General features: G+C 39.3%; 2 protein-coding genes across 3 annotated transcripts in view; one reads left to right on the top strand and one right to left on the bottom strand.

Annotated features, from left to right (window-relative positions):
* UBAC2 (UBA domain containing 2) overlaps positions 1-27,668 on the bottom strand; it is a 101,089-nt gene that overhangs the window by 32,809 nt on the left and 40,612 nt on the right. For both annotated transcript variants that reach the window (XM_055801209.1, XM_055801208.1), the window contains exon 5: positions 184-307. In XM_055801209.1, the coding sequence (XP_055657184.1) occupies positions 184-307 (124 nt within the window). The remainder of the gene's footprint in view (positions 1-183; positions 308-27,668) is intronic.
* LOC101913408 (G-protein coupled receptor 183) lies at positions 9,554-20,548 on the top strand. The gene is made up of 2 exons (XM_005229391.4): positions 9,554-9,692; positions 17,528-20,548. Exons 1-2 carry the CDS (start codon positions 9,652-9,654, stop codon positions 18,630-18,632), a joined length of 1,146 nt encoding a protein of 381 aa, XP_005229448.1. The 5' UTR covers positions 9,554-9,651; the 3' UTR covers positions 18,633-20,548.

A 27,668-nucleotide genomic window follows, 5' to 3' on the forward strand; every position in this document is an offset into this window, starting at 1 on the left:
CAACAAGTAGAAATGCATACTAGCAACATGTTTTTCAGTATTTTAGTTGATGGGACTGTCACTAGCTAAACATATGTGGAATCATACATGTGGAAACATCAAGATTCATAGATGAACATCCAGAAATGCTAACTACTACATTAGTAATTCATTAAAAGGTGAACAAGCAAGTACATACCATACCTGTAAACCCAGTATATAAACCAGTGTCTTGTTTGTGATAGAAAAGTGGCCTAATACTTGTGTCACCTGCACTCTTGGAATGGAGGAATAAAATGGTACAAACAGAGCAAACACAGGACCCAAGCTGCAAAAAGGAAGATACAGATGGTTAATAAGAATGATAGTAGCAACGGTAATGTAAAACAATCAAGTGTAATTAATCTTAAGTACATAACAATCAAAATGTAATACCATCTTGCAAAAAAAGGTCTTCCTTGGGAACCAGTGATCAGATAACGTGTGGCATTCAGGACAATAGATTCATTAGCAAGTAAGAACAGGTGACAAAAAGTATCTTATTTCCAAATGTTTAGGACTGGAGGCAGCAGAGAAGGCAATGTATTTAGTCTAATAGCAGGCTGTTTCTATAAAATACAGCACACAAAAAGATCAGCAGTAGTCTCCTGCATCAGAGCAAAACCTCTTCAATTCAAATGGATAAATGTAAGGATTATAGCTTTCCCAAAAGGTTATAGAAACCACTTCACTTATGAAGTTAAGCTCCTAATATTTACCCAGGCTTAAGCTGTTACAGGATTGTCAGCAGACCAAGATGTGAGTATCGACAGTTCCTTTTAACTTCCCTTTGCCGTTGACTTCCATGGCCCTACAAATAACTTTCTTTAGGGTCCTCACCTTAACCACAGTAAGTTTATTAAGTTTCCAAAACCTCATTGGAAGCAGTGTCATAGAATTTAAGACTCAAGCACCTTTTACAATGACCAGATACCTAGACTGAACTTGTGAACATAAACTAGTGCATTTCGTCCATATACCCAGATACAAAGCCTGTGTTCCTCATGATAAAACACCCAGAAAACGAAACCATTTATTAAAACCAGGAGAGGCTGCAGCAGAACCAATGCCAAAGGCATGCATATGGGAGATTCTAGAAGAAAAACACTTCCTAGGATGGAGAAGGGCAAGCAAAAATGGTCACTTCAGGTGGACACGACCTGCTCCACCAGCAGAGCTGCAGTGATGGTGACCTCCAGGCAGCAAACTGCAGGCAGCAGGCAGGGAGAGGCTCACATCTACCCCAGCTGAATCCTTGCTCATGGTTCTGTGCTGTCTGGTGTCCGACAGGCGTGGGATGCTGCACGGCGTAACTTTTCACTGCTCACCAGCTTATCAAAACTTTCAAGAGTTGCAGTTTCCACAGGCCTTTACATGAAAGGGATCTTATTATATGTGAATTATCAGCAGGAATTGTGCAACGGCACAAACCAAGACATAAATAACTTGAAATTTTTGCTCAAAAATAAATTTCCCTTCTGGAGGAGCTACTGATAGGAGTAATACCATGTGAAATGATGGTCTGAATAATAAAGCATTTCCTGAATAACTGCCAAATGCAACACCCACAGCTATAAAAAAACCCTTCAAATATTATTTTTACTCATTTAGTGGGCTGTTGCCTAAGAGCGTTTTGTTATCATTTTGTTTGTTACATTTGAAGTTTACTTGCTGAAAAGCTTCCTCTCTGAGGACTTATGTACAGTTTATTTATAGAAACATTTTTAGTACCATCCGTTTAATACAGTCAAATGCACTTGAAAGTATAGAGAACATTAACTAAGGAACTACTGAAAAATGTTCAATTTTGCATATAATCCTTCTTACACAAACAAAACCCCACCCACCTGTATAAACACACACAACACATTCTTAAAACAAATCATAATTAAGTTGTAGGATTTGATAGGCACAGCTGTAAGAGCGCCACATACAAAAATAATTCCTCATTAGAAGTGCTTCCATTGTAGACGATATTCACTGAAGTAAATTAGGTTTTGTAAGTGAAGAGAGAAGAAAAAACAAAGACAAAATACCTCTTCCTTTCTTCGAAAAGTAATTTTAAATGATTTCTTTCTACTTTTACTAAATGACCTGAGGGAGTACCAAAACTGTGGCATGCTTTTTAGGTTTTATTCCTCCTGTGATGAATAGCGACTCAGACACCGATTTCACATGCAAGAGTGCACTCGATAAGATGGGAAAGTACAAAAAGGAAATCCCCACGACTGCAAGTATGTTTTAAAAAGAGATGAGAGAATGTTGAAAGGTTCCTTAAATGTCAATATTCATCACAAACGTCAACAGAGACTATAGAAAGCACCACCCCAGTCCAGGGTAGTAATCCATGTAATCCAAAGCTCAGTGTCTGATGCTGCTCAGTACCTGACCATCTAGAGGACCAGAGGAAACCCAGTGATGGACTTTTTCTCCTAAAACAGCAAGTTCGTAGGCACCACAGACGTATGCCTCCAAAGACATCAAGTTTTGGTTTTTTAAACAGAGTTCACATCTAGCATAAACAGGTATTACACAAATACTGACTCCGGCATCTTTTTTTAGAATTTCAAAACTAACGCCCTTCAAAATATTTTGTGAAACTCATTTGTACAGGTGACTCCACTGTGTGAAAATTTATTCCAATTAATTTTAAACTTTCACCCTCAACTTCCATTATATAATTCTGTACTTTTATTTTGCAAATTTAAATTAATCTTTTCTGCTGCCTTCAGAACTTTCTGTACATTACTCATGCCTTGTTTCAGATTATCTATATGGAAACACTGCTTACCTACGGCAGGTCTATCAGAGAAGTTGTCTACATAACAATACTAGAATATGACTGATGTAGTAAGGGACAAGAAACTGATGGCAAAGGAATATATGGACCCACTGCCTGGTGGAGAAATGGACCTAGTGTCAAAGGACATGAAAAAAGCCAAGGTACTTGATGCCCTTTTGGCCTCAACTTTCACTGGTTAGTTTTGCCCTCAGACCTCCCAGTTTCCTGAGCCTCCTGTGGGACTGAAGCAACACCTGCTGTAGAGGAAGACAGTTAGGAAGCTCTTGAGCCCAACTGGCCACACAGGAGTCAACAGGACCAGATGGGATGTACCTCAGGGTGCTGAGGGAGATGGCTGATGTTACTGTCACTGAAACATCGTGATGATCAGGGCAGGTTCCTGATGACTGGAAAAATGCAAATGTCATACCCATCTTCAAAGAGGGCAAGAAGAGGATTCAGGTAGCTACAAGCCTCACCTCTGTCCCTAGGAAAGTTACAGAGCAGGTCTCCTAGAAGCCACTGTCAGCCACATGATGGACAAGGCGATTGCTAACATCCCATATGGATTTACCAAGGGTGACTCTGGTGCTGTGGACAAGGAAGGGGAAGGCACCGAATGCTACACATTCTGACTTTAGGATGGCCTTTGACTCGGTCTCCTCTTGAGTCCCTGAAGAAAAACTGGGGAGAGATGGACTGAATAAGCAGATTTGAGGGAAACTGGCTGCACTGCTGGACTCAAAGGGTTCTGACCAGCAGTAAAAAGTCCAAGCAGCAGCCAGTTACTAGCAGCTTCCCTCGGGGATCCACACTGGGGCCAACACGATTTATTGTCTTTATCAACAACCTGGATGATGGGCAGTGTGCTCTCAGCAAGCTGGTGAATAACATCAAATCGGAGGGAACAGCCAATACTTTGGAGAGCAGGACCACATTCAGATATTCCTTGATAGGCTGGAGAAATGGGCTAACAGGAACCGTACAGAATTCAACAACAGCAACTGCAGAGTCTTCCACCTGCGTTCAAATAATGCTGTGCAATGGCATAGACTGGCTAGAAAACAGATTTGCAGACAAAGAGCTGGGGAATTCTTTGAATATTAATCAGCAGTTCATCCTTGCAGGAAAGGTCAATTGCATACACAGCCGCATTATCAAGTGTGTAGTCACCAGGCCAAGAGAAGTGATTGCTCAGCACTTCTGAGCCTGAACACAAATTATTGTGTCTACTTTTGGGCTCCTCTCTTTGAGAGGCATTCATACACTGCAGCAAGTCCAGCTGAGGGTAATGATGGTCCAGTACTGTACCAGGTTTCCCATAGCTAGAACCCCATCCTCAGAGATACAGCCTGAGCACACAGCCCCAAGTAACCTGTTCTTGTTGGATGTGCTTTGAACCCAGGGTTGAGCTAGATGACTGCCACAGGTCCTGTCTAACATAAGCTATTCTGTTCTTCTGTGAATAATCAAAGCCTTGTTCCTGAAGCTCACAATCACTGGAGGGATTTCTGTTCCCGTGTTTCACTAGACAGGTACAAACATCCATCCATGTACTGTCAATAAAAGGACTTGTTCTTAACTATTTTAGTTATGTTAATTAATTGGTAACATACAGTCAGATTCAACATGTACCAGTGGAAAACACACTCTTATTGAAGGACTACTAAAATTCCCTCTTTTCCTTCATTTCTCTCTCTTCCTCTTGTTTTTGCTTTTTCCCTCATCCCTTTTAATTTCCTTTCCTCTCCTCTCCCCTATTTCCCTTCCTTTTCCAGAGGCTTTCATCCTGGCCCGGGCATCAGGAACACTCTTTCAAGTGCCATGATTAACTTCTACTAGAAACTTGAGATGTCTGTATGCAAAGAAGGGCCATAGACACAAACACACACTGACTCTAAACTGAGTTTATGACCACTTAATGTTTGGGAAGTTAATTTCAGTCATGTGGGTTACAGAACAAAATTTTCAAATAAACCAGAAAACTCTAAAACCTGAAAGATAAAATTCTAGAGTTTGAACACTCTATATGGAAACCATGTCCATCCCAAAGGTGAACTGTAATAGCAGGCTCTACAACAATTATATCCTCATTTCAAAGAGCATGTTAACTTCCAACATTTGCAGTGAAAAAAGAACACAGCAGACCAGAGAGTAACATTCTACATTGTATGAAGCGATGAGATTGGTTTTGTACAGAGAAAAAAAAACCCAAACAACTTGAAGAAACAATAACCTTAAAAAAAATAAACCAGAGATGTAGAAAGTTCTGGCAGAGAAGAAAGAATCAGGGGCAAACACTTCTTGTAAGAGAAATACTCCACTTAGATTTTAAAAGGGTGAACACTAAATGTAGATCAAAATAATATATTTTAACATCAGTAAATATATGCACAAAATACAGAAAAAATAGTTCTAAAGATGTATGAACAAACTGGTAGAAAGCAAATTTTATTTCTGCAAAATGCCTGCTGTTGTCAATTCAAGTTCCATGGGATTAAGCATGCAGAAAAACCCTGCTATTTTGTTCAGAGTGACTCACTACACTTACTAATTGCGGTGCTGTATTTTTCTTCATTTAAGTTCTTCATAAAAAACATTAACCTGACAAACTCACAACCATGTATTTTTTTTTTTTTTTAGGGACTAAAAATACCAGTTAGAAAAGCAGCTGCACATAATACAGAGCATGTAAACAACGTACTTGTAATTCAAGTTTTTAAGTTACTTCAGTGCTCTGTGTTCTACAGGCTGTTCAGACACTGCCATATTACACCTAAGGTGTCAGCCTTTATTCTGAAAATGTTAAACATTCTCAATAACAACCCTTAAAATTAGGTAACTCCCTGGAATATGACTACCCCTGATAGTTGGGATCCTCTGCCTGGTGGAGCCCAGGACTCAAAGGAACCATCTATTCCACCCAACCATTGCTCTACACACCAGTGGGACAGCCCAGCGCCTGAGGCCTCTAAATACAGCATTAGGATACATTACCAAATACTCATGTATCTAACTGCCATTATTCCACAGGAATGCAGGAAGAAAGTGGGGAAAAAACCCCAAGAAAAAAATCTGAAGATTTTGTACATTTTGAAGGGACAAAAAAGGTTACTCCTATCCACGGATATCTCAGCATAATCACTGCAACATTGGGTTCATTAAAATATGCAACCAACCTAACGCTTTACAATCCACTCATGAAGACATGTCAGACACCTACCTCTCCTAAAAAATCCTTTATTTCTTTAATGCCAAGACTACCTAACAATCTGTTTTGTAAACTGCTCAGCTCTATCATAAACCAGTTTTCAAGTTCCTCTCCCTTCCTATTGGTGAGCTAATCCACACTTTTCCTTTTCTGCTGGCTACAATCTTTCTCCCAGTTTCAGTTTTAATTTAGTCATCATTAATAAAATGATAACATATGTAATCATTACTCTTTAGCTTTTCCTAAAAAGGCCTGTTAATCCTATCTCCCCTCAACCTTTGTCATGCAAAGCTGATTTACGGTACCTGACCATTTCTATTCTAACAGCCTGCTGCAATGTACAATATAAAACTTCTTCAGTTAGGCATTCACTCAGGCAAGCAATTGCTACATACCATCAAAGGATTATTGAGCTTACAGCACTATGAAGATATTTTTTTATTTTTTTTTTTAAAACGAGGCCCCTGTCCTTCACTTAATATATGATTAGCATGCTGCCATTCGTGTGAAGGCCAAAGACAGATGAAGCCAATGGAGTGGCACAGGAATGGCTGGCCAAATCCTGTGCCACAAATAAGTACGGTATCACAGGGAAAACTGTTTATCCGTAACTGGTAAGTCACTAACGTCAACTAGGCGTTACAAAGTTAGTTACTCATGCTTACCCACTGACAGCTGCTGCTCTGCATCAGATGTCTGCAGCCAGTGATTGACGGTGACAGCTTATCAGTTAGCTTTGCTTTTATGACTGATCACATTAACCGAACCAGAGCTTGAGTTCAGCAGGAGAGAGAAGCTTGCATCTTTCTAAAAGGAAGGGGCTCCCACTGAATCCCATACTTGGCTAAATCTGGAACAGAAACTGGAGCTAGGCAGTAGACAAATGAAGGCACAAGGCAATGCTGAAGGGGTTTAGATGGCAGAGTATTTTGTTGAGGATGTACAACTCAAGAACTGTACTGAAATTTTTGTTGTCCCAAGTTCATCTAAGCTTGGGTGATTAATTTCTTCTTCTTCATCTACATAAACCTAACACATTTTATCTGGCCTCTGCAGAGTTACCGTGACTCACTGGTGAGTCATCGTTTACTGTTCCTCTAATTGAAGTCACTTGAGAAAACATGTCTGTCCACAAAAAAAGACAGGATTCAGCTACAGGTTAGTTCTAGACACCTCATCTATCTCCCAGAAAACAAAAGGAGTTAGTTTTGCAAGGAAAGGCAGTTTTGCAGTTAAGATACAGGCTGGCTGGATTAATTTTCTGGTTGATCCATAAACACCCTGTGTAACTCAGAAGAAATTTCTTACCCTGGGTAGTAGCTGTCTAGTATTGTAAAGCTAAAACCAGTACCATTTGTAAGCTGCTCAAATAGATTAAGGACTAAGCAAGTAGACAGAAAATAAATCATCACAGGCATCATAACATACTGGTCAAAATATTAACTGCACTGCTTTGATGTCACCATCCCTGAAAGTAATAAATTAGTATATTAATTTGCATGTTACTCTCTTTGCGTGCCAACAGCAAAACAGTAAGCTTTTGCACACAAATGATAAAACCAAACATACATCACACTTTTTGATACGCACCATTTCTTGGTTTAAATGTTCAAACCCCGGGACAGTTAAACAGATATTGGAGAAACAGCAGCTGTATAAGAACAGACAACAAAGAGCTAGAAGGATAAATAGCGAGTAAATGAATGCAACTGGTATTATTTAGCTCAAGCAATTAATATCACATCATGCTAGACTGGACTGGTGGCTAATACATCAGTGTGACTCAAAGAGTACCATCTAGTAATGTATCTTAATCAAAGGCAGGCAGCATTTTATCAGAGCAGGAAACAAATATTCCCATCACTTTATGATGGTAAGACTATTTTGAAATAACATTTCATTTAATGTGAAGCTGTGGTACTAATGTCAGCCCTTGAGCATACATGCCTGTGTATATCAGTATTTCCCATTTCTACTACATATTTTTGTTGCTGGACAGGAAACCACGCTGAAGTATTACTTTGTGTACAAACCAAACAAATTCCCTTTGCAATTTCCCTTTAAACAGTCTTTAATTCTCATTACTTCATTTAAACAGATTTTACTCTGTGATGAAGCTGAATAATTAAAATATGATTCAAAAACAAGAACAGAAAATATCCAGAATAAGACCAGCAAATTCTCCCAAAGACTTTCTTATTCTGGTGTTAGAAGATAAATGCCCCATAAAAACCGAGGAGCTGAGAGCCCTTCATTGAGTCTTTCAGCTCCCTGACATCTAAGCAGAATCAAGCCATGTCTGCATTGGGAGTTCAACTCCAGAAAAACCAGCATATAGTGCCAACCAAACGCTCCAAATAGGCACAAAAGTAAGCCCACAAGGCTCTATTTCATTCTGCTACAGCAGAAACATTTAGTAAAGTTTAACTTTGCCATTAGATCTGCATTTACTATAGGCTTTCTGATGAGATGGATATGTTAGTTGAGATTTTGTCTCTGCACACCTCCAACACCGCAATGTCAGCAAATGCTTGTGCCATGAACACAGCCCTAAGGCTTCCAAAGAGGCATTCCACCCTCTACATGGGTTGGACCCACCAAAAATAGCATCATCTTGCCTACTTGCTAGTTCTTTCAAATCAGGCCACTAAATGAGGTCACTTTAAAGATAAATAGTCCTTTGCAGTCATGAACTAACAGTATGAGTTTTTGGGGGAAATCCCAGGTAACTCTCAACCACAGCCTGTAACAGCAAATGACAGGATTTTCCATCTATCTCTGATCTCCAAAACCTTCTTAACAAACACACAATTTAACTCTTACATCAATGCTCTTTACCCAGAAAAAAGGTTATTCCAGGTTAACAATGGGTTACCTCAGAATTTGACATGCCATCCCTTTCTACTCCCTAGTCACCCATTCTTATCAGTATCATTTCAGGGAAATCAGATTTGTGTTTTAAAAGCTTTTATCTTTCATGTATTTATCTTACATGTGTATTATTGTTACTATTATCCTTGCTCAAAATGCACTCAGCATCTTACAAAGGCACATACCCTCATTAATCTCTCAAACCACCACAGTTCTTCAACTCCCTCACATATTTTCAAAGGGCATTTCTGTAAAGCCTCATCATTATGATATCAAAACAGTGCTGGGAATGTACACGGGCTGTTGAGATGTCTGCTTATACACCACATCTCAGTATGCCTCAGTACTGAGGTTTTCTTGTGCTGTGTCAGATCTGATCAGTAAGCAGCAGTTTTAAAGCATGTACTGATCATACATCTCTTTGCTACAAACTATAGTTAAGTTATTTTTAAATGCAAATGGCATATAAAGTTTTTCACTCAAACCTCTGGGTAAAGTTTCTTCCATGAAAGTCAGTAATGTGTAATTTCAGGGGGGAGGCAGGCGGGTTGTTTCTAATTACTCTCTTCGAACAGACTAATTGTAAAAGGATTAAACATAGATGCTTTCACATCCCCTAAAACAGTAGGCTGCAAATCAAGACCAGCGTACCAACAAGGGTTTTTTTTAAGCACTTGAAAAAGCTTACCCCTCCCACAAAAGACACTCACGTAATCACTCTTGAAAACAATGTGCACGGGTAAGCTTTTGCACTCAAGCCATCCTGCCAATGCCCTTAACTGCTCAGAGGATCCAAGAAGCTACAGATATGTAAGTACAGAGAAGAATGAACTCTTTTTTCCCCCCGCTGAACAGCAGCAAACAATTCCAGAAATATTATTTCTCTTTTTTTGCATTATACTGGCTATTTTCATGGCGTAGGTAGGATAAATAATCTTTGGATGGGAGAGACAAGGCTTGAGGAAGAAATTTGTGATAATTTGTGTTCACATATTAATATGCTGCCAGTTAATTTTTATTAAAAGGATCTCTTGACCCACAGCATCAACAAGTTATTTCAAGTCCTTTCTTATAATACAGCCCTTTGACAATCACATGGAAACATTTGATAGTGCATTAGTTTAGACAATTTTTTTAGCAATAGTATTTATACTAATGCAGGAGTAACTACTGTACCAGTAGAAAGGGAAGCGTTACAGTTCTTAAGTAATGCACTGAACCCTGCAGAATACTTTAATAGTAGGAGAGAGCCTTAAAAAACCCGTACTATGGTCGTGAATGCACAGCTTGCTCTATCTATCACACGCACTCCTTGGCTATGAAACAGCTTTTATTGTCAGCTCAAAAACTCCTCAGCCACTCTCCTCACATCTAAATTTTGCAACAATATTTTAATAATTCAGAGTTTTATGAGCTAATTCCTCTTTTACCTTCTGACATGCATGTCTTTCAAAGTTTTTAGAAGGAATTATTTTCTGAATTGGAATCACCAAACATCTTTCTCCTTATTACTGATCTTCATGCCACAAAGCTAAGAAAAATTACAAGTGATATGATTTTAATGCATCTTTCCAATTAAACATTTTTCCCATTTTTCCTATTATACTGGCAAAACAAGACAGACTGTTCAACAGATGATAACTCAACTATCATTTATCTTAAAAAACAGAGACTGCACGCATGCCTTTCAGCACAGAATACAAGAGGTCTATCTAACGTTTTCATGGCTCCTCCTGAAGAAACAAGGGAACTGAAAATTTACCTGGCAATTAGTCTTTAAGAGCTCAAATCTTACCCCTTTCTGTTCAAAAGATTGAGGAGTATGTGTACATATAATGAATATTAAATTTAAGCTAGCATTCTGAAGTTGTAATCCCTAAAATTAAAGACTGTACCTGTACAGGTCCCATACCACCCTGGGGGGAAAAAAAAAAAAAAATCATATAAAAGGTGTGCACATTTTCTAGGACTAAAACCCAAATAGTTGTTTGACCCCTTTTTTCTTCTGCTTGCAGGAATGTAATTGTCAGTGGCTCAGATTTTTATTTTCTGTATTTGTTATAGTTTAGGCTCTCTCTTTTTTACATTTAGTATACTTAGGCAAGTAAACTGAAGGGAGGTTAATCATCTCAGCATCAGCATGGCTCTTCACATGCATCTTTGGCAGAGATGACTTATGTTAGATAGTTCTCCCACTTTTCATAGGATAGATCCCGTTTGGAAAGAGATATCCAACAGATAAGAGCACCACATGTACACTTCAAGTGACTTCCACTTTTTCTTTAACTAGTTAGGCCACATTTCCACTTAACTTTTTTATTTTCCATTTTGCTCACTGTAGCTTCCCTTATTTTTGAGCACCAAATGTAACTGTCATACAACTTTGCAAAATCTATAATAACAGATAAAAGCAGGACCATAAAGATCCCACACTGCGTGCATCTGCAAATTCTGTTAAGCACTTAAAAGAATATTTTAATTCTTTATAGCTGTCATTATGACAATTTCATTCATAAAATGTATACTTGGGATTCTCTGACATGTGGCTTACAAATTCGGCTTTAGTACAACAACAGATTTGGGTCTACACCAAGGAAGCACTAGCCTGGAAACTCTCACCAAAATTAGCTGTGGGTTGTGACCTGAGGATTCGGTCTTCAGGTCATTATGCCTACTCATTGTCATTTAGGACACGAAGCTCAGCAGCTTTTGAAAAAACCTAAATTAACAGAATGCAGTAGAAGCATATGAGTGTTATAGTATTAGAAAGAAACAGGAAGCCTGAGGACACGCCTGTGTCTTGCCTCAGCTTTTATTAAACCACGTGTAATGCGTAAGCTGCCAGATAACACACACCTATATATATATATGTATCTTAGGTATATGTTCTTTCTGTATCAACAGAGTTCTATTATGCAACTTAGCATGCACACCTTTTAACATACATAAATGTATGACTAGTTGAATCAAGCCTTTTTCTCAGAGAAAACACTCTACAATGAAGATCGCTTGCATGATAAATTAGAAATTCAAACAGAAAACAATTGATTTCAGAGATTAAGGAAAAAATTAAACCTACATAGCCAGAGCACTGCCTATTTCCCATCTTCTGCTGTTTTTAAACTCTATAAGATTTACACAGCTTACAGCTATAGAGGACTGTAAGCTCAGGAAATCGTCAGGTCAGGCACTGCAGGGAAAAAGAAGTCTCTTTCCCGACCATTCCTTTTAAATAATTTATACTCTCTATGTATACATAAACATTATTCCCCAATACCATTTGTTAACAAAATACTGTCCACCTCAAAGTGATTAAACCACACTATGTATACAGTCAGGAGAGATCTTACTGGTGATCTGCCATGCCTTTCCAAAAATTTAATTAGTGTCCCTCTTAAATTAGCTACTGGATGGATGGGCCATGAATTCATCTCCAAAGAATGAAAATTATTGAGACAGATAAATGACACATTAGATTACAATACACAGTTAAAACCTTCTGCGTGTTCCCGGTTCTGCTGGAAAAACAACTGGTGCTTGTTCATCAAAAGCAGGAGATGAGAGAACAAGAAGAGAACTCATGTGGCATACGGAGAGAGCTTCACATCACTGCTTGCACCTAATCCAAACCCGTGTAATCTAAGGTTGCAACACTGCAATTGCTGGCTCATAGCTTAACTCTGTACTTGTTAATAGTTGAATGTATGTAACATTACAGTACTACACATAAAGCTCATCATACATGAAAATCTCTATGAACCAGGGCTTTGGATTATGTAGTACTTCCAGACTGGAGCTACCACTCTGTCCATCAGATACCCTTTGCAGTGGGGACTCTGCCCTGAGCTGGGCTCTTGTGTACTGCAGTATAAAGGTAAAATGAATGAATAATGCTAGTCAACCGTTTTCACAGAAAACCAATCTCCTAGAACAGTTTGCTTTCCTTCTTTGATGAGATTACAAAATTGGCTTAGAAAGGCACCTGCACAGATCTCAGACATGTTAGATTTTGTAAACAGCTTCACGCAGTCCTGTGATTTCCCCCTCCCCCCCAAGTGGACACTATTGCTGTAAAATGTCAAGAACGCACACAGAATAGACTAGAAGTTGCCTATCTAACATTTCTCATAAAGTAATTGGCTAAAGAGAAAATTCTCTTCCATCGGTGGTCAGAAAGGAAATACAATGCTAGGACTTGGAGAATGGCAAGTGAGAGAACACTAAAGAACAATGTGCACTGGTTGCAAGCCTGGGCATAATATTAAAATTAATTTTAAACTCTCCCAGGCATAAGGTCCTCCAAGGCAGAAGCAGAGAGCAATGGCGATGTCCCTAGACTGGAGATACCCTAGGGCACAGTGAGTCTGAGAAGTACTCTGGGATCACAGTGAACTAACTTCACAAGCTCTCGGTACAATGTTACACAACTCTATCTCAGGTATCTCATCAACTGAGCAGAAAAAGCAAGGACGTAGCAGGAAGCATGCTTTCAGGTACACTGATACCAAGAGGTATCTGGAACCCCATCTCTAGTGTGGAACTAAGCTGGGGTTAGAACAGGTGTCACAGGACTACTCTGCCCTGTGGTGAGACATTTGAGAAGTTCACCTTGAATCACCAAAAGGCTCAACAAAAACAGCAACTGAAAATTAATTTAAGGGAAATTTAGAAAAAGAAGAGACACCCACATTTTTTAATAGGGAGGTTGACTGATCAAAAATTACAGTACAAATGGCTAATTTGCTTTCTCTACAATTATCCAAATCAAGACCAAACAGCATTTTAGAAAATACACTTTAAATAAAAAGTTAGTGGAATCCACACACAAATAACTAAAATAACAACATAATCTGGATTATAAAGGAAGTCACATTAAATGATTAAGTGTCTGTGTCACTGAGTATTATGTGTCTGCAGAATCAGAAAACATAAAAGCCTGCACAACCTGCTTTATAATACAGATACAAGGACAGGAATTTTAAATACTTTATGCCTTATTTTGCATGTACCTATATGCAAAAAATGTTTTCTGAAATTATTGAATTGGTAAGGTAAATTAATGTTATCTTTCTTTCAGATATATATTTCAAAATATATCATTAATAAACTCAGAAAGCCACTGGGCAGGGTTATTTAATCCAACAACCTATATGAGCAAAAATTTTGGTAGTGATTTTAGAGGGTAGCTTCAATGATGCACCTGGATTTGAGACAGTAAGTACATGGCTGTGTTCTCATTAGGTATTCAGCCACATAGCTCATTAAATTCAAGTCCACCTAGTCTGAGGTTTGCAGCAGTAAGGAGACAACATTCTCCATTTTTCCTCCAAGAATGCAAAACACATAGAAAGTACACAAAATGGGCCTGCTGCTGTTCTTCCAGATACAGCATATGACATCCTCCACAGAATGTATGTATAATAAGCTGATCACTATTGATTGCTGCCAAGAAATAAACGGCAACCTGACACAAGGAATAGGATTTAAAAAATAATAATCTTGTCTTACTTGGTAGTCTAGACATCTTTTAGGAAGAAAGGTTTTTTTTTAAATGCAGCCCTGTTCAAGTGAAATACCTGCTGAGGTGAATACAGAGTTCATCCAACAACAACAAGAGCTCAGATGTACAAAGGAGTTACTGTAGCTCAGGTGATACACGCTAAGTTGTCAGATGGTAGCAACTTTATCATCTGTTTGGGCCCCAAACCAGATACAGTATCTCAATGTGTTGTTTTTTCTTAAATTAAAAAAAATTACATATATTCAGGTAATATAGCACCTAGACACCAACAGTGGCTGCTCAGAAACGGCCATAAATACCTACGTATAGAGAAAATACTAATACTCATCTAGAGTATTATAAGATGTGCTCCTTACATAAACAACAAAAATATTTTTTGGCTAACAGAGGATCAAAAAGAACACTTCCCACACACAAGGCTGACTCCCACAGCAGGCAGAAAAGCCTCCTGACATCCTCTGTCAAAGAGCACAGTTTAGCTGATGCACACACTACCCCGGAAAGCCTGTGAGCTGTGGTCCTCCAACTTTCTTCTCACCTGTTTGGAGGCAGCTTGTCTCCCACTGAGCTGCTTCCCATGTATACCCATAGTGGTACAATGGATACCATATCAATATGCAACGGATAAACAAACTCTCAGCGAGGGCGCCTTCTCAATATAGCCATGGTTTTATGCAAGTTTGAACATCCTATTTTGAGCAACAGTAAGTTCTAGATTAATGTATTACATTAAAGATCCAACTTTACAGCACAAAATTAGGTAACACGCAAATTCTACTCTTAATGTAAAAAAAAAAAAAATCACTGAAATTACAGATTTTTCCTAAACCAAAGTTAAACATGTTTGTATAATAGATATTCTACATTTTACATTTACAGAAAGACATATGAATGGATGTGACAATTATGCACATAAGGAACCAAAACTATTACAACTTTGCAATGAAAATAAAATTATGCAGTTAATATGCTGCATCTAGTTACTGCTGTTTATCATAAATCTTACATTATTGTTCCTTATATATGCTTAAGAAATTATTTTTCCTAAATTTCAAGGAAGAGATGAGTAGAAGATAGATGTCATGCTGGGAGTGTGAGCAGGTAATCAGAAGCATTTAAGAAACAAAATACCCCAGTGACTTTTACCTAGGTGCCTACACAAACCCACACTATTTTCTGCAAAAAGCAGTCTGTTACACTTACGTAAAACAAGAGCCATCCTATGTGCTTCTACAAAGGAAAATATGAAACAGGAGGAAAGTATACTAGAACTATCCTCAGGACAATAACTGATTAATACCACTGTATTAACCAATCATCAAACACACTAAGATACTGTAAATGACACAGAATAAAACTAATATAAAAGTACAGACATTCTTAAATCTGCACTACAGTTGGAGTTGCTATTTAAGAGTTTAATTCCCTTATTCAAACCACAAAACTCCCAATTCAGATTTGACTTCCATCCCTGAACGCAGTATTCCCACCTCTTGACCCAAGGTACCTACCTCACGGGTATCTAAGAATCAGAACACTGTACATCTATCAGTCAGAAATCACTCACCTGTCTTTCCTACTGCCTGTGCAACACAGCAAACATAGACTTAATATACTATCTGGATGCTAAATTTCTTCCTTAAATATAAGTAATATAACTCATTTACGTATTCTAATACACATCATCCACTATCCACAGGTTTACTGTTTAAAGAGAACCTTATGCACCCCTGCTGACCTAGCCAGCAGTCTGACCAGCCTGGCTTATGATACAGCATGTGTTGCAGGTACATTAATTGTGGAAAATCCAAAAGTAGGACAATCTCCTCAAAACATGAAAGAAGATACTAACCTTTTAATGCTTTCACAGGTTAATACAAGGATAATAGATACTTTTTAAAACGTGCAGCTTAAAAGTCTTAAAACTGAGAGGTATTTCCCAGAAAGTCTTTTTTAAGGTACAACAGGCTACAGCTGTTTATAAATAGCATGTGTTGAAAGGCAGATCCTCAGAAATAACCTAGACGCTTTAATTAAAGGTACCCAACAGACTTAAAACTCAGGTTACAACAGCTTTTATCTCCAGATAGTATTCTGCATTAAAGCAGAAGCAATCTTGCTTTGACTGCTGTTTTAATCCACAAACAGCCTCTAAAAGGCACCATTTTGCAGAACAGCTGCTTGAGGAGTAACATTAGAAGCCCCATCCTTTCTGACATTTATGCTCACACTATGCAACTGTCAGGTAACAATACACCTAAGAATTATTTTGCACTGGAAGCAATATCAACAGGATAGGGTCTGTTCTGTTTCTGAAATTCTGCTGGATAATTTTTTGTATTTTTAAGTCCCCCAAATCACTGCCACTTTGCAGCTCTGCCATGCTACTTCTGACTGTGCAGGTTAAAGAAGTTGTAAAACCTACTAAATTGACAATGTGTAAAATATTCCAGCTCGGTTACCTCTCTTTTGCAGCACCACTAAAGAGTGACTAAAGTAGCAGTCTTAAAAATTTATGCATGTAACAATATCTGAATTAGATTCCAAAAGCCAATTCTTAAAACTAGTATTAAGTAAGCTGAATTACTATAATGCCAATATGATAATTCTGAAAAAAATTAAGTTTCTCTAAACAAGTTAAACCATCACAACTTGAATTGTTAGCAACAAAAATTAACAAATTAAAAATTTAAAAAAAAATCCCTACATATTTACTGAAACACATTTAAAAGATTTTGCCTGCTTGTCTGATCCTTGAGGAGTTCATATGATCCCTTATCATGTGTTTCTTCAGACTCCTTTGTCCCCTCGGATTTCTTTAAACAGTCTTCCATCTCCTGATCACCTATGAACTTCACTTTCCAAATACATTACAGCCCTGGTTTATTATTTTGCCAAGTCTGATTTTTTTCAAAGAGAAGGAATGAGATCAAAACAGAAAAGCCAGAGCCATCTTTTTGTTTGTTTGTTTTTGGAAGGAGGCTTGAAAAGTATTTCACCATAAAGAAGTTTCATTTCAGTTTTTTACAGTCTTGCTTTTTGCAACAGACGTTGGCTGTTCTTACGCACAAGAAGTTTGTATTTATTACAAAATGTTCCCTTTTGTGTTTTTTTTTCATGTTAGGCCTATGGATCTTCCTGCAACAACCACGGTTACAGAAATGGACACCTTCACAGCTTCTCAGACAAACAGTTCCACCTGTGACTTATATGAGCACAAAGACACAGCACGGATACTACTGCCTGTCTTCTACAGCTCCATCTTAATTCTTGGGGTGCTTGGAAACGCCATTGCCCTCACCGTCATTTTTAAAAACAGAAAGAAGATCAACTCCACTACCCTCTATTCAACAAATCTCGTCTTCTCTGATCTCCTGTTCTGTATTGCCTTGCCTACAAGGATAGCCTACTATGCCCTGGGATTTCACTGGCCATTTGGAGAAGCATTATGTCGAATAACTGCTCTCATGTTCTATATCAACACCTATGCGGGTGTAAACTTCATGACATGTTTGAGCATTGACAGGTTTTTTGCTGTTGTCCACCCCTTCCGATACAAGATCAGAAGGATTAAGTATGCCAAGGGCATTTGTGTCTTTATCTGGTTTCTTGTATTTAGTCAAACTTTCCCATTACTTATACAACCCATGTCACAGGAAGAAAAAGAAAGGACTACGTGTATGGAATATCCAAACTTCGAAAAAATTGCACATCTACCGTTTATACTTCTTGCTGCCTGTTTAGTAGGGTACCTTGTTCCCCTGGGGATTATACTATTTTGTTACTCTCAAATTAGTTGCAAACTTTTTCAAACGGCCAAGGAAAATCCACTGACTGAAAAATCAGGGATAAACAAAAAAGCCATCAATACAATCATATTTGTAATTATAGTATTCATCATCTGCTTTACCCCTTATCATGTTGCAATCATACAGCACATGATTAAGAAGCTTCAGAATGAACCCTTGTGCACAGAAAAGAAAATTTTCCAGAAGTCACTCCATTATACCGTGTTTCTGATGAATTTTAACTGCTGCCTAGATCCTTTCATCTATTTCTTTGCATGCAAAGGATACAAGAGAACCGTAATGAAAATACTGAGACGACAAGTGAGTGTATCAATTTCAAGTGCTGTCAGGTCACACCATGAAGAAAGCTCACGTGACATAGGAGAAACACAAATGATGGCACTTGCAAAATCTTCCAATGGAAAGCTACCTGAGAAATGAAGACTGTAGTACACTGCAGTGGAGCAAATTTAAAAATCCTGGGTCCACAGTAAACACTCTTAGTGCTCCCTGTACAGCAGCTTAAGTAAGATTCTGTTTCTCAGGAAATCAAGGAGTGATGCTGGACTGAAAAAGAATTGTCATAGGACAGCAGGAAAACTCAGCATTATAATTTCCTCGCTGTATCGTTTTGACCGATCTCATTATTTTTTCCAGGAAATATACACCAGTGTGAATGTTCCAATTCCATATGGCACATATGTATGCCTGGATGTTACTAACTCAAGCAAAGACTTGATTCACAGTTTGGGTGTCTGAGAAAGGATTAAACAAAAATAGCCCACAATTCAGACTGACAATAACCAGAATATCTGAACATTGCAAGACCTCTAGCTGTGCTCCAATTACAGCAATGGTTTTGTTAGTCAAGTCACACAACCAGAGGAAATCAGACTTTGAGATAAAATGGACAATCTCTGTGCACGTTTGACTATCACAAGTGCCTAGTTTATAGCCCTTTGGAGGTGAAACTGCATTTTTAGTATTTGGAGCACAAATGTCTTATTGGACAATTCACATACATAACATTGTCAAATGTAATAGATCAAAAGTTAATGAACTGCTTGGTTCTCCCCAACACTGAGTATCTCCTGTATGTTAAATCACTCATCTTTGCAAGGTGTATTATCTCTTTACTCCTTTTCCTAAAGGAGAACTTTTCTTTCTAGTGTGTATTGTAAAAGAGTATTTACTCTAGTTGTACATGAATAATTTATAAACACAAAAAATAAGTTGAAGTATGAGACTGTGATATGAAAATTGCACTGTTTCAGTTAAAAGAGCAGTGATACAGGGTTCTTCAGAACTTCTGCTGAAGTCAAACATGGACACGAGACAAATGGTTTAGAAACATTAATAAGTATTCACAGTTGAAGCCACCAAAACCTGCATTAATGGGTTAATTCTGATGGTGAGATGGCTAGCTCTTTTTAAGTGCTGTTTACCTGAGAGAGCAATAAATGGGAACAGCAGGCCTGGCTGGGAAAGAACAAGCTTTCCCACCACGCCTTCATAAAGCATATCTGGGATCCCTTTGGGCACACTGAAGTTGGGCCAGCAGAGACCAAATGACTTAAACACATCCTGCTGGCATCAGCTCAATACCAGTTGAGCATCCAGGATGCAAGCCCTGGGTTCCTGCTGTCATGCCCTTCCGTCCTGTGTCAGTTTCCTTCCCTACTTTATTCCTGGCCCCCCTGTCTTTTCTTTTGTCTTCTATCTTATTAATATGCCTTCACCCGCCAACACAACTTGGTAATTGCACCGTAAGTTTGTGATGGAAAAGGAAAATTAAAGAGTGCTGATAATTGCTGGTAAAAGCTATGCCAGATGTCAGAATAAATGTTATTTATTGCAGCTGTATCTCTCTGGCACTGAGGTTGTACTGGAAGTCAAAAAAACATAGTTACATTTGTCATCTTTGCAATTCCTTCCTTCCTCACGTGTTGACCTCCACCTACCTGCAAGCATAGAAGGGTCATATCTGAACATAAGTACGGAAACATTAAATTAGCAATTACTTTCTTATGGGAAAGAAAATGCAAAAGACCTTTTATTTCATACCACTTAGTTTGTCAAAATTGAGTTTTTAATTACAAAAGACACTATGCAGCTACAGGAAAACGGAGTAAGAGAAAGAATTAACAGAAGTTCTACTTAATTCTGTATACTATAGTAGTTCTGTTCTTGTCAGCTTTTTTAATAAACTAATTTAAATATTATTTAAGAATTTGTTCCTATCGAAGTAAACAAATGGTAACCTGACAAAACCACAGACAGACCACTCGTGAATACCTAGAAACTGTAAAAATAAAATATATGTATTATTAACATTAAACCAGTACAAGCTGATTTTATTTTACTAACATCTGGGTTTTAATTTTTGCTATGCATTTAATCTAACTGTGATTATAAAACCTTAAAGGCAAGAAGTCTTTTTTTATGCTTGTCTGTAAAATATAACTCAAATATGTATTACAGCACCACATAATGCAGATACCTATTCTCTTTTAAGTGGAAACAAAGTGAAGATCTATATGGATAATCTCTCTCTACCGACATTTTCTTATGTTAGCAATTCTGCTATTGAACAAATTTAGACTTAAGTTTCTAAATCACCTCAACATTCTCAAACAGCTAACTTTACATCAAAATACTGCTTTTGCTCTAATAAGCCTTAGAGCATTGGTCCAGTTAGATACAGGTTTGAGAAAAGCTGGGGTTTTTCTCCTTATTTTAGTATTTCTCAAATGCTGAAGAAACAAGTAAAATGAAAACCTTTAAAAGCTAAGATAAGCTCAGCTTCCTGGCAAGAGCCCTAAGGGCACAGACACAGAAAGTGACAATTTATAGCTGTGGCAGCTGATGCCACTGCTTCCCCTTCACTACTCATCAGCACGCACTCACAGCTCACACACACGTATCAATGAGGAGCCTCTCTTCTGTGTGCTTATCTGAAACTGCCAAAAGTAGCGGCAGTGGTTTCAGTCGGCCTGGGACACAGCATTGAAGTAATTTAGAGAGCATCTGTCCTATTTCTTCTACCAGCTGTGCTGTGGGGTTGGTAGCCATCACCAGTCAGTAACAAGCTGCTGCACAGGAGCAAGGGAAAGCAGTAATACTGAAAACTTACAGCTCAAACAACTGGTTTTCTTCAGGATGCCCTTATCCATTTACCCTGCTGGTACTCTTGCCCCAGTATTGTCTGCTGGAGTATTTTTACCTATACCAGTTACCTATAGCAGCACACCTCAAGTCCCTCTCCTCCTGCATGTTGCACAGACATGAATAAAGGGGGTAAAAAGCCATACCTGGCATCTCTTCTCCTCTCCAATACTAAGTATATTAATGGATGTGTCTGTCTGAAAAGACACCAGCATGCCATGCCATGCAACATGTGGCTGAAGCAGTAATGAGCTTTGTAAAAGGAAATTAGCTTTTGCTTAGGCAAAAGCTGTTGATACATTCTAGGAAGTACCCCCATCTACATGAAAGGCTGGGAAATGGTCATCAGATCTGGAGCTCACTCACCCTTTTCACTTAAAAATAAAGCAGCTGATGAGTAGCAACAGGTTCATATGGCTTGCTCATTATGAGGATCTGACTTAGGTTCTTTGGGGAAACTGGGCCTCTGTTTGGAGGGTGAAGTCCAGTCAGGATCTTAAAACCTGTGTTCATGACAAAACAATAGGATATCTTTTAACTCTACACTTCAGAGTGTAGGGCTAGGGCAATTGCTAAGAAGACTCCAAGTAGACTATATGTCCACTGCTGACATCAAATCTTAGCTGGTAGGGAATGTGACAGACCACATAGAAATAAAAATTACAAGGGGGGCCAAATGGTACATTTTGGCTGTCCCTGTCCAAGTCCAGAAAAGAAAGTTGTACAGACACCTGTTGTTGAACACATTACCAAGTGAAAATGCATCATGTGAAAAATCCCAACACACATGCATTTTCATCAAAAGAGCCTATAGTTCCTTCACCTTTTGGTGAGAATGCAAAACTAAGGACTACTAATGCAAGTGCTCAAATGGGTTCCCTCAGCCACCTTGGGCTTGAGGATATTGAAGCCTAACTGAATGTGTGGAGATAACACAATTTCCTGTGGCTTACATCCCAGTGGAAAAGGACAGGTATTCCCCAAGGCACTGCTGCCTGACTCTTTTGGCTGTGGCCCTGAAAGCTGCGCCGATGAGGAACCTGTTGGCAACATGGTCATCTCCTAGCAAAAGACAGTAACAGCAAGTGTCCAAAGTGGTCAACATGCTACCACAAATAACACGATACCTGAAGACTGTTAATGACTCCTCCTGAAGCAGCAAGCTTCATCAAGTATCAAGAAAAACATGGAAGGTTCTGGGTTTTTTTAAAAGGATGTTTCATTGAAGACTAACATTGTTCTGAAAGTCAAAAGCTTTTAGGTAAGCAAGGAATGAACAGACTCCAAGAAAATTATGAGGCAGCCTGCAACATAAGAAAAATAAATAAGGTGGAGCTGAAGAGAAGGAGAAGAGAAGCTTTGCTTTATACAACCAGTTTTGGAGGAACTGAAAAACAGCGACTGTCTCTTCCATCTTCATGTCTGTGGTACAGAGCAGGGGAAGAACTTAAGACAAACCAAGGTTTGTATCTTAGCAGTATCCCACTGTGCTGGCTCAATACAGGCAAGGTCAACAGTCACCAAGAATCACTAGAAAAACATCAAATTCATTGGAGTGAAATATTTCCTAATACAGTCTTGGCTAAGCTACAGCCTGCAGGCTAAGGCTATTGCACCAAAATAATTCAGCCAAGCTGCAATCCTTTTTGGAAGAAAAATAGGGGAAATGCTGTTTGTGTAGTAAATGCTCAGACATATTTCCTCCATTTTTTTCCCCTCAGAATACTCTCTTGGCTTCCTGCAACATCTAACTTTGGACTTCCTGAGGTATATGGCTCATCTTTGCACCATCATCTGGTCCCTTTTTGAACTCCAATCAAATGTCTGTGCCTGCAGCATCTTGCAGCAAGAAGTTCCACAAACTACCCATGTTGTCTGGAGCCATTTTCGCTTGTGACACCTGTTAGTTTCATTTGAAGTTCCCTGCTTCTTGTATTAGAAATGAGTGAACACAGCCACTCTGTTTACCCTTCCCACATTACTTGTGATTTTACAGACCTGCATCAAATCCCCTTCCTTCAAGTCATCTAGTCACTTCTCCGAACAGTCAGATCAAAGTTTTTTACCACTTCACCCAAACTACAGAGGAAGGGAAGAAGGCAAGCGCAAAGAAAGAATGGAAATCCAACTGTGTTCAAGCTGGGTGGCAGAAGAGAACAGGGTATCTCTGTACACAGGGAGACCAACAGTGTACTGATCCCCTTTTCCTACCACAGTAGGGTACAGGGAAGTCTCAAAAGTAGGATCTTCCCCCACAACTGCCAAATTTGGATAACCTTGCTCATACGCATTAAATAAAGAACAAAACCTCAATGGGCTGGAAAAATGGGCTCACAGGAACCTCATGAAGTTCAAGTGCAAAGTCTGGCATCCAAGATGGTATAATCCCAAACAATCTTACAGGCTGGGCACCACCTGGTTAGAAAAGAAGCTGGAAAAAAAGGTCTGGGCTCCTGGTGGACAACAAGTTAGAGAGGAGTCGGTATTGTGACCTCAAGGCCAAATATGTATAGGACTGTGTTCAAAAGAACATGGAGGAAAGGAACCCCCTCTGTTCAGCTCTTGTGAGATCATACTTATGAGTCCTGTACCCAGTTTTGGGCTTCCCAGTACAAGAAAGATACTGACATACTGGAACAAGTTCCACCAGGCAGCAGGCCACCAAAAATGATGAAGGGGCTTGCAGCACATGCTACAGGAGGAGAGGCTGAGAGAGCTGAGATGGTTCAGCCTGGAAAGGGAAGACTGAGAGGAGGTGTTACCACCGTCTTCAACTGCCTAAGGAAGAGGGGTTCAGAAAAGGTGGGAACACCCAGTAAAAGGCACAAGTTGCAGCAAGGAACAATTAAACATTAGGAAGCATTTTTTCATCACGAGGTTAGTCAGACGTTGGGAAAGGTTGCACAGAAAACCTGTGGCATCTCTATCCTTAGAGATACTCAAAACTTGACTGGACACAGCCCTGATTTAATTGGCATTACCAGGGTTATGGTTTATGATACCCAGAGGCTCCTTTCACCCTGCATCCTTCTACAACTAACAAGTTTAGCCAAAACTTTAAGTTAGACAAGAAAGTAACATGAAACTCAATGTCCTTGCAGTAAAACTAACAAACGATAAAACTGTAAAATCTTCTAGTATTGTCCTCTATTTAAGCCCTTATCAAAATGCTGTCAATAGCATCCTCCTAAAATAAAGAGAGGTCAAGACATGGCCTAGATTTCTTTCAAAAAGCTGCATTCATTTTTCCTCAGTGCAAAAATACGAGTTTCTCCTCTTCCTCTTTTCTTTTCCTCAGTTGTGACAGATGTTGTGCAAAGGGCTAAACTAAAAACGCAAGTTTTGCACCTGTTCTGAAGGCAGCAACATTTGTGGTTATCCTGTCCCCTCCAGAAAAGTATATGTTTTCTTATGCCACGCACAAGGATAGTTATGTTCCTCCCTCTAATAAGCTAGACTTAGCAGTTTCATCCTTCCTGTGGCATGTAACTTTCGAGGGAAGTTGTGGTTAGTTGACAGAAGGCACTCTGAGGCAGCCTACTTTAAATATAGAGATGCTGAAAACTGATTATTCTCAGCCTACAATCCTACAAAGCAGCTAGATAGTGTTTCATCAGCAGCTACTGATGCTAGGGGGCTAAGAACTTAAAGGTTTTAAGGTTTAAACTTAAACTTAAGGTTTCACCTTAGTATCACAGCTTCCAAGTATGGACAGTTACAGCCATTCTGTCCAGAAGTAACAACAGCACGTTCTTGTCACCAGTTGGACAGGAAGAGATGAAACACTGATGCCAGCTGTATTTTTGACAACAAGAGACAACTGAAGACTCCTGACAAGTTATAAGACTATAAAGGCAACTCTGAGACAATTCTTTATTTTTGTCCTTTAAAAAATAAACACAGTGTATTCACAACACCAACTATTCGAAACAGCCCAAACACCCATCAGAACCTTACTCCTCCATTCACCCAGATAGCGGCAAACCAAGTATTTCAAACGTGTCAGGGCTAGCTACATAATAATGTTATTTATGCTAAAAGAGGGATAGAGGTCAAAGCTTCATGGTCATACCCCCAACACTTAGCCACATCTCATGATCTCTCCTAGTGGCTTTATTCTAGGCAAAAACTGACATAAATGATCAGACAGGACATCTAGAAAGAGGCCTGGGCCTGCAATAAAATAACACATTGTATATCAATATTAAAAATGTCAGCTGGAAGAAAGTATCTCAGTTCTGTGAAAATAAAAAAATAAAGCCATCTGAAATTACTGACATAACAGATTACATTGTACTAATTTCATTAGATGAAAGGTTTTTCCTCTGTAACTCCTCTTAGCCCACAAGCTAGAGCAAAAGCTCTGAAACTAGCATGCTTGGATACCACCACTGGCAAGCTGACACCAGGGATGACTGCAGGACAGGCAGCCTGCAACTCTGAGCTCTCTTTGCCCCTCCTTGCTTGCAACTCTGCACTCGCTTTGCTCCTCCTTGCTCTTCTCCTGCATGGCTCCAGACATTCAGCTAGCACCTGCATCCCATGCCCTGGCCATACCCAGGAGCACAGGGAGAGCTGTCCACAGCTAGGCAAACCCACAGAGGCCAAGCTCATGGCTGAGAGGTACTAGCTGAGGACCACTGCAGATGGAGAGCAGACCCTAGGGGTCAGGGAAATGCCTCCTCTTGTCTGAACTGATTTTACTTCCTCCATAAAATGACTCTTTACATTCTTCCACTGCATGTGCAAACTGAACTTGGAAAAATTAATTCTTCTGGTTACGGCCCTGCCCTCCTCATACTGTGGTTGCTGGTGCTGTGGAGGCACTTACTGTACAGCTCAGCATTTCTATTCAAGCACCACTGCCATCATATTATCCTTTTGCTGTGCTTCTTGTGCTGCACCTTGTAAATTCCAGCCAAAATTAAATGATTCATGATCAGGACTGTAATTAAAAAATGTCCATAAAGGAAGATTTTTGGAGCAGATATCAATAGTTAGTACTACAACATATTTTAACTACAGATGAAGTCTCATTGTCATATGTTCCAGATAGTCTTTGGAACTTTAAAATAAAAAACGTTTTTAAAAAAAGTATTTGTCTTTAATGTTTTCATCAGTTCTTTAAGACTGAGACATTTTTATTGGTGTTGCACATAATAATTCACAGGAATGAGACTAAAGAATAATTATCTTTACTATTTAAATCCTCTGTCAAAATACCTATGATCAGCAAAGCATAAAAATGTAGCTTGAATTCTGAAATTACTTCTCAGAAATCTGATTCTAATATTCTTTCTCAAGGTGCCACTTCCTAGTCACAAACAAAAACAGGAAACAAGTACGCCTCACTGGCCACAGACACATTGGTGGAAAGCATTTTTGCTACTCTCTTTTCACAGTTTTACCCAACTTTGTCAGCATCTCAAAAAAAGGTCTAAGCAAAGACGCATGATTTAAACTCTGTCTCATGTGGTATATAACTCAACTGCTCATAACAGGACTCTTCCACACACAGAATGATGACAGCAGTGGCCAGGGGGAGAATGTCAGGGTGTTCTAGCAAGATGCACCAAGAACTACAGAGCATCTCAAAAGTATTACAGGAAATTTTGCTTTAGTTAAGTGACTTTCGCTTAGAACAAAAATACTTCTCTGACTCATAAGAAATGAGAAAATCAGCATTACTCTGAACCAAAACGTTTCCAATTGCAGAAGTAACCTTATCAACAATGAATCAATAATGGCCAAGATGGCCAACAGCATCCTGGCTTGTGTCAGAAACAGTGTGGCCAGCAGGGCCAGGGCAGTGATTGTCCCCCTGCACTCAGCACTGGTGGGGCCGCACCTCAAATCCTGTGTTCAGGTTTGGGCCCCTCAGTGCAAGAGGGACACTGAGGTGCTGGAGCGTGTCCAGAGACGGGCAACGGAGCTGGTGAAGGGTCTGGGGCACAAGTCCTGTGAGGAGCGGCTGAGGGAACTGGGGTTGTTTACCCTGGAGAAAAGGAGGCTGAGGGGACCTTATGGCTCCCTACAACTGCCTGACAGGGGCTGTAGGCAGGTGTGGGTCAGTGTCTTCTCCCAAGTAACAAGCAATAGGACAAGAGAAAACAGCCTCCAGTTGCACCAGGGGTTTAGATTGGGTATGAGGAAAATTTTCTTCACCAAAAGGGTTGTCAAGCACTGGAACAGGCTGCCCAGGGAAGTGGTTGAGTCACCATCCCTGCCAGTATTTGAAAGATGTGTAGATGTGGCGCTTGGGGACATGGGACTTGACAGTGCTGGGTTAACGGTGTGACTTGATGATCTTAA

Source organism: Falco peregrinus, chromosome 4 (assembly GCF_023634155.1).
Source record: "Falco peregrinus isolate bFalPer1 chromosome 4, bFalPer1.pri, whole genome shotgun sequence".
Taxonomy (NCBI): Eukaryota; Metazoa; Chordata; class Aves; order Falconiformes; family Falconidae; genus Falco; species Falco peregrinus.

What these genes read in the sequence shown, in the direction of transcription:
- LOC101913408 (XM_005229391.4), top strand. Translation starts at nt 9,652, where the DNA reads ATGCCCTTAACTGCTCAGAGGATCCAAGAAGCTACAGATAT. An exon ending in ATCCAAGAAGCTACAGATAT is followed by an intron (nt 9,693 to 17,527) that starts GTAAGTACAGAG and finishes TTTTCATGTTAG; the next exon opens with GCCTATGGATCTTCCTGCAA.